The 13,661-nt window shown below is 50.4% G+C and overlaps 1 protein-coding gene across 2 annotated transcripts in view; it reads right to left on the bottom strand.

Moving 5' to 3' along the window:
- Positions 1-13,661, bottom strand: part of NSG2 (neuronal vesicle trafficking associated 2) — a 40,721-nt gene that overhangs the window by 21,074 nt on the left and 5,986 nt on the right. Inside the window, exons 1-2 of one of the 2 annotated variants that reach the window (XM_069029151.1) lie at positions 11,495-11,629; positions 10,762-10,912 (exon numbers count right to left, since the gene is read on the bottom strand). In XM_069029151.1, coding sequence (XP_068885252.1) covers positions 10,762-10,890 — 129 coding nt within the window. In that variant the 5' untranslated portion in view covers positions 10,891-10,912; positions 11,495-11,629. Of the gene's footprint in view, positions 1-10,761; positions 10,913-11,494; positions 11,630-13,661 lie in introns of those variants that run through there. The other variant, XM_069029152.1, reaches the window with a different exon arrangement.

The raw sequence follows: 13,661 nt of genomic DNA, 5'->3' as shown, positions 1-13,661 counted from the left end.
AGTAGCAATTCTATCACATCTGGGAATAAATAAGCAGGCTCAGGCCCCAGCCAGATCAGGAGGTACTTGAAACACAATCTGCTGATTGTGCCAGCAGCGTAGTGAGTGTGCACAGAGCCAGAGTCACCCTGGGCAGTGTTTTGCAGAGAAATTTGCAGAGGTATCAAAAAGCTTTGGTAGAAGTACCTTTGCTAAAGGCCTTTTAGCATGGCAAAAGTTAAAAACCTGCTCTCCAGAAGTGTCTTTGTCAGACACCCGGTGGAATTACTCGGCAGAAGAAAGACAGGGCAGGCAGTGAAGTCTCCTTTTGAAAGGAGAGCACAGAAATCAAATGACAAAGGTCAAACAGAAAACTGAAAACCTGTGGTGGGGGAGCACCATGGCAGCAACGATCAAAATGCAATTTTGCTGAGGGCATGGGGTGTAGTTGAGAAGAACAGAGCTCCCTCTTGCTCAGTCCCCCACAGGCTAAATAAATCAGTCTGAGCATGGATCCCACTCTTGCAGAGTTAAAAGTGCAAATTTAGGAAAGAAGTAATCAATCTTCTAAAGAAACCTTAACTGCAGTTTTAGCTTTTGTCTTCTTTATTTTTTCTTTTTCTGTTTTCATTTTCCAGCTTTCTGATTTGAGTTGAGTGGGAAAGATTTGCCTTCCCCCACTCCCTGCCATCACTCCTTTTTCACCTTCTTTTTCCATTTTGTCAGTGAGAAAAAAAATCCTGGCAGTGAAGTCTTCCAGAAATTCTACCCAAATTGCTGTTGAACGTCAAGTAATAAAAGCCTCCTGACTTCGAAGTCGGGGCAATGATCAGCGCTCATTTATCAGCGCCTGCCCTCGAGCAGTTCCATCCGAGCCCAGATCCCACTGTTTCCATGCAAACAAGGAACATCCATCTCACACCACGACAGCTTTCCTGGGAGAGCTGCTGCCGTTTATTACAACCCACAGCAACAGAATGATCCCCATCCCCTCTCCTTGTCTGTTCTGCAGCGGTGCTGGCTTGGGAATTGTCGTTCTTGAATGAAATCAGGGACAGGGAGGGGGAAACTGGGGTCCTGGGGAAGCTGCAAATCAAAGCAAACTGAAGTGAAGGAAATGCCATCTCCTCGTTCCCTCCTCTGGGATGCTGGCACGTTGGAAAAGAGCCGCTCTAAGGGGGAACTTCTTCCAGATGGATTTAGCTCAGCGAATCTCCCTGCAGATTATCTTGCTCCTGTGATCTGTTCTTAAAGTTTTCACACCATTTCCCAGAGATACGACACCTTAAAGTTGCAGGAACTGAGCTGTTCATTGCATATGCAGTAAAGGGAACACCAATACATGACCTGGGACTTTCTTCATTTTACTTCCAAAATAAAGCTGGTCTTTGGAAGTTGCTTCCGAGATGTGGTTTGCAGAGTGATTGTGAGAATATCAGAGGAGAGAAAAGGACCAGCAAAAAGACACATCTAATTATGGGAACCCACACCGCAGTCCTTGCCGCTTCCTCCTTAACCAGGTTTGTTTAGAATTTGAGCCAATTAACCACCAATTCAGCAAAGCACTTAAACATGCAAGTAGTCCTATTAACATCAGCAGGATGAGCCGGATATTTCAAGTTAAGTGTGCATTTAAGTGCTTTGGCCCATCGGAGCTGGCTTCAGGCTCCTTCCCACAGCCAGCTCCACCTCCGGTGCTTGGGGATCCTGGGGAATTCTCCAGCAAGTGTTCAGGGCACTCTGCACACAGCATGACCCCAGGATCCCATATTACTCATGGAGGAGTAGGGGAAAAAGACAAAAAAAGAATCTCAGTAATGTGCTGAGTCCCACTTGGTGGCTGAGTCAGGAGTTCAGACCACGGTTGGTTCACTTCTTACAATGCACGGCGTTTTCTCAGACTTTCATTAAGGAGAGAGAATTGGAGCTCCAGCAGATTCTCCATAAAAGTATTTGGGGTTAGGGACTAGCAGAGGATGACTGGGGTGGGAAGGCAGTCAGACAACCTATGGAAAATGTCAGCTATCTGCAGAATTGTGCCCCTCAGCCATCCCAGGTCAGTAGATGTAGTAACTTTTCAAGTCTGGAAAGGTTTTGACATTCTGTTCTCTTCCTTGGAGCTTCTGGTTCCTCATTCCAGTCCCTCAAACGCTTCTGAAGAGCTCAGAGAAGGCTGCAGGGAACGGCCTGTGGAAATTGTGAAACCCCACCACAACAGGACCACAAGCCACATCCATCATCCTGCTCCACACAAGGTGTTTCTAACGATGCTGTTTGCGAATACATTTATTGAGTCCTAAACCTAAATGCTCTTATTATTCCAGGCTTAATGCTAGTGCCACGACTGGGATCAATAAGAAATCTTTCCTCAGCTTTAATGAATGCAGGACCATGCACCCTCTCTGTAGTGATGCTTTGGAAAATTGTAGGTGTGCTGAGGTGAGAAACAACAGATGAGAGTCTGCCTACACCAGCAGGAAATCCATCATCGACAACCTTGAGAAGGTAAACAGTAGGAGAGTGCTGGGAAATCCAGGGATTTGGGCTGCTGAAAGGGAAAAGAAAGCAAGCTTCTAACCAAGTGGGCTATATTAAAAGCATTTGCTGTGAGGAGGAAGGAGCAGAGTAGATGTGAAATGTGACAAATTGAAAAATATCCCATTAAGCATGGAACCTTGAAAAGGATTTTCCAGCAAAGGGATGAAGTAAGTGTTTCAGAAAATGAACTGATATGAATTCTGAGCCTTGTCTCCAACTGGCTAAATGTAACATCATTTATTGCCACTTTATATTTGCGTTTGAGCTCTATGGTTTTCCCTGAAGAAATGAGTAATAATATTTAACATAACTGGCATTGTGAAAACTTTAAATTATTCATTTGGAAAAGGACATGCAGCCCTGCTGTAATTCCCACTCCACTGCCACGGTGCATGTAATATATTGTGGTTCAGGTGCTGCAAAGCGCAAACCATAAAAATTTAAAATACTACTTCCTGGGATTATTAATAATGAAGAGTCTCTCAGTCGGAGTGGCTGTCAGATTGACAGAAGAGATAAACAAAATGTGTTGCTGCTACCAAGGAGAAAGGTTCCTTCCAAGTTCAAAGCTGGACTTTGTAGTCCCACAGAATGGTTGTAACACCCCCACCAGCTTCCAGGAGGATTAGTCATGCTCACTTTTAAATGAAAATGAGACTCGGCTTCCTTCCTTTCCACATCTTTCTCCATTCCTTGCAGAGACAGAAGGGAAAATATCAACTTCTCACTGGCACCAGTGTCATGGTTTCCTTTGCCTTTGTTACCCAGCAAAGCATCGGCAGCTGAGCAGGACCTCAGGGTGCAGCAGGGACCAGGTGACAGCACCTAAAGCTGGGACTAAACCTGCTGAGACTGGGGCAGGTTCTCCTCTCGTGTGCTCCAAGCCAAGCAATGGCCAGAATCCATCACCTGCCTGCATACACAATTCTCCAGCCTAATCCTCGCACAGAGCCAGCTCCAAAGAGCAAATGAGATGTGCACATTGCCAACAGCAGCTGAAGTTAAAATACTCAGCACTAAAAGAATATAGTAAGAGATAGGAAAATCATGTTTCAGGGCTTAAAACAGTCTCTCGCCTTGCAGGCTTAGGATGAAACATTGATAGGCACGAGCAGCTCCATGCAGCATCTCCTGTACCTCCCCCTGACTGCTGCCCTGGCCACTGCCAGAAACTGGGTAAGGTGGACATATCTCAGACTACCTGGCAATGCCCATGCTGCAAATTCCCGGATTTTTAGAGAATTAGGTCTTTCAAGCTTCCCCAAATGATTATGGCTATGTCCCACCCTACAGGCATGGCAGCTGTGCTTCCAAATCTACAGGATGGACCCATCTCAGCAGGCAGACTTCCCAAAGGTTAGTACTAAAATTGGCATTTGCGATGTAGGTAACAGCATTCTAGTCATTACTTGAATACATAAAATGCCTGAAATATCAAGCAGCAAAAATAAAATTTAAAAAATGAAAATGTTAAGAAAAAGATGCCCTGGATCAAATCCATAGTCCCTGGAAAAAGCCAGGGTCAGTACTCTGCTATTTTTTTTACCCCGTATCAGCTCATCTAACGGGTGTTGTGCTGGAAATGAGTTTCACAGAGGGTGGTAGGAAAAAGTGGTCTCCTGAATCAGTGCCAGGAAGATATTCCAGGCATAAGGAACATCGCAAAAGGACAAAGACAGCAAATGTAATCAGCCCTGGCATCACCACTGAAAGGCAGCACAGAATGCAAAGGCTGCACTGGGAGCTGAAAGCAGCTGAGAAGGGCAAGGCACAGCCCCAAGAACAAAAGTAGCCTGGAATTTATTCAGCCAAGTCTCCCTACAAATCCCGAGGTGCCCATAACCCACAGGAGGTGGGGTGAGAAAAACTGATTTCAGTAGGTTCATCCAGGAGAGGGCTTAGCAAAGCAGACAAAAGAATCAATCACTCAGCTGTAGTGAGGGCAAATTGGCCAGGGTGAATTAGCAGAGCTCCACTGATTTCCCTGCAGCCAAGATTCCTGCCCGGTTCTCCTTTCTAGACCAGTAAGAAACTGATATGAGGGGTTCACTTGACCCTCTTGCTGAAATCACTTCCCCCCTTAGCACTGGGCTTCTATGGTAGAAAAAAGAACAGGCTCAGCCAAGCCTCCATACCCTAACACACTTCCCTGTGTCCATTCCTGCTGCTTCTGCAGGATGCAGCTCCGAGGAATTGCAGTGCAGACATAGCTGGGCTTAAGAGAGGTAATGGAGCTCACAAAACCAGGCAGCTTTAAAGCCCCTAATTCAGGCACTGATGGCAGAGCAGTTAAGGAGGGAGATTTCTGCCCAAGCCACACAAATCCTGGGATGCTGACAGTGAAGCTCTGCAGCAGCAGCACATTCTCTGGATGATGGGAGGCTGCTGGAAGCTGCTCCAGGTCCCTGTGGGCACCCTGGGAACAGCCCTAGAGGAGGGGCTGGTGTGCGAGAGGGAGGCCAGCACAGAGTGACATCCCAACAGGAGCAGGAACTGCCAAGGACACGAGCAGGGCTGTCCAAAACATGCAAACAGAATCAAGGAGGTTTCCCCAAACGCTGCTCTGCCCGAGAGTGATGCTGCAAGGATTGATTACAGCCCAATGAGCAGGGGTGGTGTTCAGTTCTAACACGGATCCAGAGGACAAAGCGATTGCCCAGGGTAGGAGGGGGGTGAGAAGAAGGCTCAGACTGGTGTTGGTGGGGACAAGGGAGAGTATCCCAAGGGGAGAAAGGGAAGGATGGGGAAAGGCAAGACAGCCTGCCTGTTCCTTTTTATTTGTTATTCGCTTCCTTTATTTTATCCATCATTTCTTTCCCTTTCCATCCTTCTCCTCCCTCTTCCTCTTCCTTCCTCCTCCTGCCTCATCACTATCCCTGCCCCATCCCTCCTTCTGCCATTTGCTCCATCCCGCCAGCCTCACCAGCAGATGAGCAGGAGCTGCCTGTCCCCGGCTGCATGTGGAGCTCCCACAGCTTCCCAGGCTGGGAATGCCGAGCTGCCTCCGGCCCCAGCACGTGCAGCAGCTCCCCAAAAGCAGCTCCACGCTGCCCTGACAGCTCGTGCCTTCAGGCTGTACAGAGGGCAGGCTGACACTGGTATCCAGGACAGAGCTCCAAGCACTCCCCGAGGTACAGGAGCACTCATCCAGCTACTCTTTAATTATTCCTGCTCAACAGGCCAGGACCAAACGTTATTTTCTGTTAAACCAACAGGGACAGGCTGTGCACACCAGGGACCCCCCTGATTTCCAGGAACTCTGTATAAATGCATGGCCTCAGCCACTCAGAGAGGGATGTGGCCAGGGGCACAGGGTGGGAAAAGCATTTGAAAAGAGCTGTTAGATCTAATTTTTTTGCTTTCTTGGGTTGGTGGCAGGAATTTGCCACTAGAGAAATTAATTCTCGAGCCTCCTGATGCATTCAAAATAAAGAACAATGGACCACATGATAAGCCTTCTGCAGCCTTCACCACAAAAGAGATGCCGGATGTTTTTTTCAGCCTGACAAGAGCTTTCACGCACTTTTGTGTTATGTAAAATTAGGATTTTACTGCCAGAACAGAGGTATTTCCTGCTGGATTATACTGAAGCGAGCCAAGAGACCAAGGGGTCCCCAGTTGTTGGTCTCATTTAAAATTTCAGTGAACAGAATGGTCCACGAAAAGCTGCACATCTTCCAGCATTATCATTGCAGAGACACAATCACAGTTGAAGCTGTTTGTCTATGCCTTGGAAAACAAGGCAACAGAGCTCCTCTTTCCCCCTTTGGTTCTAAAAGATAAAAGACTTCTGCTGGGTTTGTTATTTTTTTTTCTTTTTGAATCAGAAGAAATGAAATTCAGAGACATAAAAAGCCAGGTCAAGGGCTTGTCATTGTTGATGGGGCTATTATTGCTGTTACATGGATGGATTTCACCAAAAAGGCCATGTAAAAATGATTTAAGAGCACCTGTCTCTGCCTTCTGCTCCAGCAAGGGAATAGGGGACAAGGGAAATGCTTGAAGGTTGTCAATAAATATAAATGCACAGCAGGCTTAGCACTTCAGGGGGACAATTCCTGCCTCGGGTACATCTGTCCCCCTGCAGACACACAAGTGCTGACAGAAGGACGAGAATGCTGATGCTGCAGGAGGAGCAGCGTGAGGAGGGGACATCCTCCTTTGGTAGGAGAAGGAAAAAGACATTCCAGTGGTCTGCAATTTTAGAAAAGAAAGTTGCCAAATGGAAGCCTCCTGAAATCCTGCCTGCATTTTCCCAGCAGCAGCAAGGTGGAAGTCAGAGGGAGCTGCTAAGCTCTCAGTGCTTTGGAAAACAAGGCTGTTAGGAAAGCACCCCCAAAAGGACAGACAGTCAATTTGAGCACATCTTTAAGTGTTTTCCTTTCTCACCCCCCACCCCCCACATGATTTCTTCAAAGAACTATCTGAAAAGAGCTGGACTTCAGAGATTACTTCACATCAGCAAAAGCCTCATTTCTATATTGTTTCCGTATCCTTTCTCCAAAAGAGGAGCCAGACACAGAAAACACTTGGGAAGAGAGAACAGAAGCTCTGGTGAAATACCTACATAGGTTAATGCTGAGACTCACTTTGAATGATTCTCAAGTGATTCAGCTACAGAAATGTCCTTAAAATGAAGAAAAAAACCAGGTATTTAAAGTCCTTAAACCACAATTTTCAGTCTGTAGATTCCACAGGCTTTGTGGGCTGCTTTTAAGGATCCAACAAAAACAGGTTTGATGTTCTTCAACTTGCATGCAGGTATCTAAGACTCAACTGAAAAAAAAGCAACCCTATAAATGAACAGAACCTGCAAATACACACCAGGTGACGGCATTATTGTAGTGGCAGCAGGTGGGCTGCCCTACACAAACCTTGTACACTCTTGGATCACTACCCAAAACTGTTACTACTCCTTCTTTACCAGATAGAGCAAGGACAGAGCCCTGAGCTGCACCCAAACCTACCTGCCCTGGTTTTGACGCACCCTGGATTGCCTTGACCCCAAGGTCAGATCCAGGTCAAAAGTTCACAGTTTCCTAAATGCAGATCCTCTCTGACAGCAAAGAGAAGCCCAGAAAGGGGAATACTTAGCAGGGTGGGTTTTTTTTTTAGGTTTCACTTACAGGAGGCTGCCAGGACAATGCGCGGCTGTCCGTGGAATGCCGAGGGTGCGATGCAGGAGCTGGCCCGCAGCATTGCCTCCCAGTGGCTGCTGGCAGCGGGATCGGGGGGCAGGGCAGGAAAGCCCCGAGGCTGGAGAGCCCCGCGGAGCTGAACCCCAGAGCTGAACCCCAGAGCTGACCCCCAGAGCTGAACCCCAGAGCTCACCCCCAGAGCTGATCCCCAGAGCCGATCCCCAGAGCTGACCCCCAGAGCTGACCCCCAGAGCTGATCCCCAGAGCTGAACCCCAGAGCTGACCCCCAGAGCTGAACCCCAGAGCTGATCCCCAGAGCTGATCCCCAGAACTGATCCCCAGAGCTGAACCCCAGAGCTGATCCCCAGAGCTGATCCCCAGAACTGAACCCCAGAGCTCACCCCCAGAGCTGACCCCCAGAGCTGACCCCCAGAGCTGATCCCCAGAGCTGAACCCCAGAGCTGACCCCCAGAGCTGATCCCCAGAGCTGACCCCCAGAGCTGACCCCCAGAGCTGATCCCCAGAGCTGACCCCCAGAGCTGAACCCCAGAGCTCACCCCCAGAGCTGACCCCCAGAGCTGACCCCCAGAGCTGATCCCCAGAGCTGAACCCCAGAGCTGACCCCCAGAGCTGATCCCCAGAGCTGACCCCCAGAGCTGATCCCCAGAGCTGACCCCCAGAGCTGATCCCCAGAGCCGATCCCCAGAGCTGAACCCCAGAGCTGACCCCCAGAGCTGATCCCCAGAGCTGACCCCCAGAGCTGACCCCCAGAGCTGACCCCCAGAGCTGATCCCCAGAGCTGATCCCCAGAGCTGAACCCCAGAGCTGACCCCCAGAGCTGATCCCCAGAGCTGATCCCCAGAACTGAACCCCAGAACTGACCCCCAGAGCTGAACCCCAGAACTGACCCCCAGAGCTGACCCCCAGAGCCGACACCGCGGCTCGCTGGGCTCTGCTCGCTCCTGCAGCACCCCATGCACGAGGCACAGGAAGCTCCCTGCCTTGTGATCTCATTCTCCCTGGCTAAAAAATCAACTGCTCGCAGGTTTTAGGAATAAACAGGGGGGAAAAGTCAGTTTTAGGCGTTTTCTTAACCAAATCTCCTGAGAGCAAAGCAAGTCCAAACAAGAATACACCCTGAAACACTTGAAATCCATGTCCACTCCTCCTCAGGGGCACAGCCTGCCTGAATTCAGCAGCAGCTTTGCTTTCTCAAGTACAAAGCCGCAATTTGCCCCTCTCACTTAACCTCTGCCCAAGCTTTTCACCCGAGGCTCAGCTCCTTATTAGCAGCTCTTCAAACAGCCCCTCCACCCCGGGGTGAACTCACCCCAACAGAACCCCTTCTACAGAAGGCAAAGGAAACAGGTCATGAATTATTTTGCTTTTATCATAAATAACCTCTCCTCCTGGTGAAGGGATTTCCAGCCCGTTAACTCCGGGCCTGCTGCATGGAGGAGATGAACCACAGCCTGCAGAAATCAATTGCTCTGACTAATGAGTTCTGAATCACGCTCAGAGATACATCCTACACTTCCAGCAAAGAAAAATATGGATGTCAGGAGATGCACTGGCAGTAATATATGCTGATGAAGGTAATGCAACCTAACAACACGTGAATTATTGATGTGGGCACGTTTAAACAGAAAATATCGGCAACGAATCACACCACACCGATCCGCGCCAGTGTTTGTTCACCAACAGGCAGCTGGAACTGTGGTGGTCCTGAGAGCGCTCATTAGCCCTCGATTAGCTTGAAAAGATCTTTGTTGGGTAATCCATGTCTCACCTGATCCACAAGTCATTTAAATTCCACATTGTCATGTGACACTGGGTGATCTCAAGGAGCCCTTTGTACTGCATCAGAGCGACTTTTACACACCTACAGTTTCCCCCGAGGTTTTCGGACATTTATGACAAATCATATTGCTTTGCCGAAATTATTTTGCTTAATCTTATTTATCAGAGTCACAGATAAGGGCTGGCTTAGCCTCTGATCCACAACAATCCATAGAAGCCTAACTCTCCTGAATGCAGCAAAGTTGCTCCTGATTGCCATGAGGCACATGGAGAACAGAACCAGCTCCTTTGTCTGGCACAGCTCTGGTTCCCAGGATGTCAAGGCAGTTGACTCGGCTCTATCCTAAAATAAACACAGTTTGTCTACCTAGACAGGTTTATCACATCCATCACCATGTTCTCCTAATGCATTTAGGGAAAATTCATTTTGTACCACGGTGAAAGCAGGATATATGTTCAATAATCACCAGTGTTAATTTTTGCTGTTATTCCATTATCTTCTGAGATCTAATCATTCTGTCTGTACTTTGGGGTGGGCTGGCTCCACCTCTGTGGTATCTGGGAACTACATTGCAGACAGGCTTTGTTTTGGTGAGGGCTGTAGGGGAATACGGATTTTTACAGTCTCATCATGTCCTCACCAGGTTATACTGATATGCATCATCCCCACAGGGATGTAGACAAAAGATTTCCTAGTTCACACTGCAGCCAAAAAATCCCAACACACCCCGCAGCCAATCGCACATTCCTGGGCGTTTTAGTGCTGCATTCAGGTGTGAGAGAGTTGAGAGGGCAGGGGAGAACAATGTCCCCTGCCCGGGGCCAAACGCGACTGGAAGGCTGTCCCCCAGGAACTCAGCCACTCTCCCCAGAGAAATCAGCATCCTCGGTGCCCAAATCCAAAGCCACGGAGAAGAAAACGGATCTTAACTGAGATAATTAAAACAGCTGCTAATTTCGGCAGTTATCACATTACCTCCTCTCAAAGCAGGCCATTAATCTTACTGATAATAACACATTGCACACTGCTCCTCAGTTTCCCCAGCGCTTGCAAGAGAAACACACCAAGCTTTTTTTTTCCAGTTATATTTATGAATATTTGGAGCTCTTTTTTGAGGAGGGAAGGCACTGGGGTACTGCTGCGTGCTTATTTGCCATGTTAAAACAGATAAAGGCGCTTTGAAAGATAACCCCTTTTTATTTATTGAATAAATATGCCACAATTCCCATCACCAGAGCCCAGTGACAACCAAGGGGCACGTACGTGTGCGCAACCATGCAGGAGCACATTCTGATTTTGTTTTACCTTTTCCGGAGCCGGGAACTGCAGGTGATTTACTTCCAAAGGTGTGATCAAAGGAACTGTCTGAAAACCATCTTCGTTGGATGGTTGTTTGTTGTTCTTGTCGTTCAAATTACTCCCCAGCTTCACCATCCTTGCACCCGGCTTTCCACACCTAAAACCGGGGGAGATGAGCAATGTCACGGGGGCAGTGGGAAAGGAACGATTCCTACCTTGCCCTGCTCGGTTTGGGTCCAGCTGTCGGTCCCCTAGATTTTAGGGAATATCACTTCGCTTCACCAAAGCATTTGCCTCATGCAGACACCCCACAAACAGCCTTCAAACCCCACAAACAGCCTCGCTGTCAGCCCAAACACGACGGATCCCAAGGCGCCGGGAGAGCCACCAGCACTGGTGGGAATGCCACCGATACGCCTGGGAATGCCACCAGCAACACCGGGAATGCCACCAGTACCACCGGGAGAGACAGCGGCACCACCGGGAACGCCACCAGCAGCACCGGGAGTGCCACCAGCACCGCCACCACCGCGGACACGCTCTGGGACACGGCGCGTCTCCCACGCACCCCAGGAGGGGTTCTGATACCCCTCTCTCACTTTTGCAGCCCCCTCCCCTTGAGGGTTCACACCCCCCCTCCCCGGCACATCCCGGAGCACACGGCCGTCCCCCAGCTCCCCGGGAGCGGCGGCGCTGGGGTGCGGGGCGCGGGTTCGGCGGGCACGGCTCCGTTACTTACTGCAGAGCAGGCGGCGAGAAGCGGCGGCGGGGCCGGTGTGGGTGCGCGGAGCCCGCGGTGTCCGCGGGGGGAGCGGTTCTGAAGGGACAGCGCTGCGCTCGCTGCGGCTCCGCCGGCGACTGAGGCGGGCGGGGCGGCGGCTCCTTCCCCCCCCCCCCTCCCCGCCGCTCCTTCCCGCCCCGCGCTCAGCGCCGCCGCGGCCCCGCGCGCCCCCTGGCGGCCGCGCCGCGCGCCCGCGGGCACAGCGCCCCCTGCAGGCCGCGGCGGGCGCTGAGGGAGGGGCCGCGCCGCCATGGCCGGGGCCACACGCGCGGCCCGCGGCAGTTCCGCGGCACTGCCCGGGCACGGACGGCAGCGGGGTGGGGATAATCCAGCGCGGCTGTATGGAGACACGACCCCTGTTGTCACCCTCTGGGCCCTGGGGGCGTTGATCGCTGTGTCCCTCACTGTGGTGTCACACAATGACGTGGGATCGTGGGATGGTTTGGGTTGGGAAGGACCTTAAAGGTCGCCTGGTTCCCCCTCTGCCATGGGCAGGGACAACTTCTGCTGGCCCAGGTTGCTCCAAGCCCCAATGTCCAACCTGGCCTTGGACACTTCCAGGGATCCAGGGACAGCCACAGCTTCTCTGGGCACCCTGTGCCAGGGCCTCCCCACACTCACAGGGAAGAATTCCTTCTGTATATCCCAACCCAAATTTCCCCCTTTTCAGTGTGAACCCACTCCCCCTGGTCCTGTCACTCCAGTTCCTGATGCACAGTCCCTCTCCTTGCAGCTCCTTCAGACACCGGAAGGTGCTGTGATGTCTCCACACAACCTTCTCCAGGCGGGACATGCCTAATTTTCTCATCCTGTTCCCAGGATAGGGAAGGTTCCCCAACCCCTTTATCACCTTCCTGGCCCTCAGCCACCCTCCCTGGTACCCACTCAAATACCCGACAGAAGGCTGGGCCCAGCTGGGGGTCAGTCACTTCTCCCAGCTAACAAGAACAGGAAAAGAGGAAATGGCCTCAAGTTGCACCAAGGCAGGTTTAGATTGGCTGTAAGGAAGAATTTCTTCACTAAGAAGGCGGTCAGGCAGAGGCTGCTCAGGGCAGCAGTGGAATCACCATCCCTGGAAGTGTTCAAAAACCATGTAAATGGGGCATTTACAATTTAACAGCGGACCTGGCGGTGCTGAGTTAATGATTGGGCTCCATGATCTTGGAGGTCTTTTCCAACCTTAGGGATTCTGTGATTCTCAAATGCTGGCATGGCAAGACAACGCCAAACCCTGGCTCTGCTCAGCTTTATACTGGGCTCTGCTCCTATTCCCAGCAGCCAGACTGGTGTCACATCAGCACCACGCACAGTCACACCACCATCATCATCTCAACCACCACCATCGCCTCAACCACCATCATCACCTCAACCACCATCATCATCTCAACCACCACCATCACCTCAACCACCACCATCATCTCAACCACCACCATCGCCTCAACCACTATCATCATCTCAACCACCACCATCACCTCAACCACTATCATCACCTCAACCACCATTATCATCTCAACCACCACCATCACCTCAACCATCATCATCTCAACCACCACCATCACCTCAACCACCGTCATCATCTCAACCACCACCATCATCTCAAGCACCATCATCACCTCAACCACCATCGTCACCTCAACCACCATCATCACAACAACCATCAGCATTACCTCAACCACCACCATCACCTCTGCCTCAACCACCACCATCACCTCAACCATCATCATCTCAACCACCACCATCACCTCAACCACCATCATCACAACAACCAGCAGCATTACCTCAACCACCACCATCACCTCTGCCTCAACCACCACCATCACCTCAACCAGCATCATCACCTCAACCACCACCATCGCCTCAACTATCAGCACCACCACAGCCACGGCACCACCACAGCCACCATCCCCTGCAGCAGGAGGCTGAGCACTTCTCTTGGAGACACAGGATACTTTGGGATGACTTCAGCCTGATTTGTTTATAAATTTAGAATTTGCCTCCAGAGCTTGCAACTTGGCACTTTTCACGAGACCTAAATATACTCCTTGAAGGCGTGAACTGTTTCCATAATAAAGCCTTTTAGAATTGACTTGTGAAAACTCATTTCAAGCTGTATTTTGGCAGAGTG

This window comes from Aphelocoma coerulescens, chromosome 13 (assembly GCF_041296385.1).
Source record: "Aphelocoma coerulescens isolate FSJ_1873_10779 chromosome 13, UR_Acoe_1.0, whole genome shotgun sequence".
In the NCBI taxonomy this organism is placed as follows: Eukaryota; Metazoa; Chordata; class Aves; order Passeriformes; family Corvidae; genus Aphelocoma; species Aphelocoma coerulescens.
Note: the sequence above shows the minus strand (reverse complement) of the source record. Positions and strands in the feature narration are given on the sequence as shown.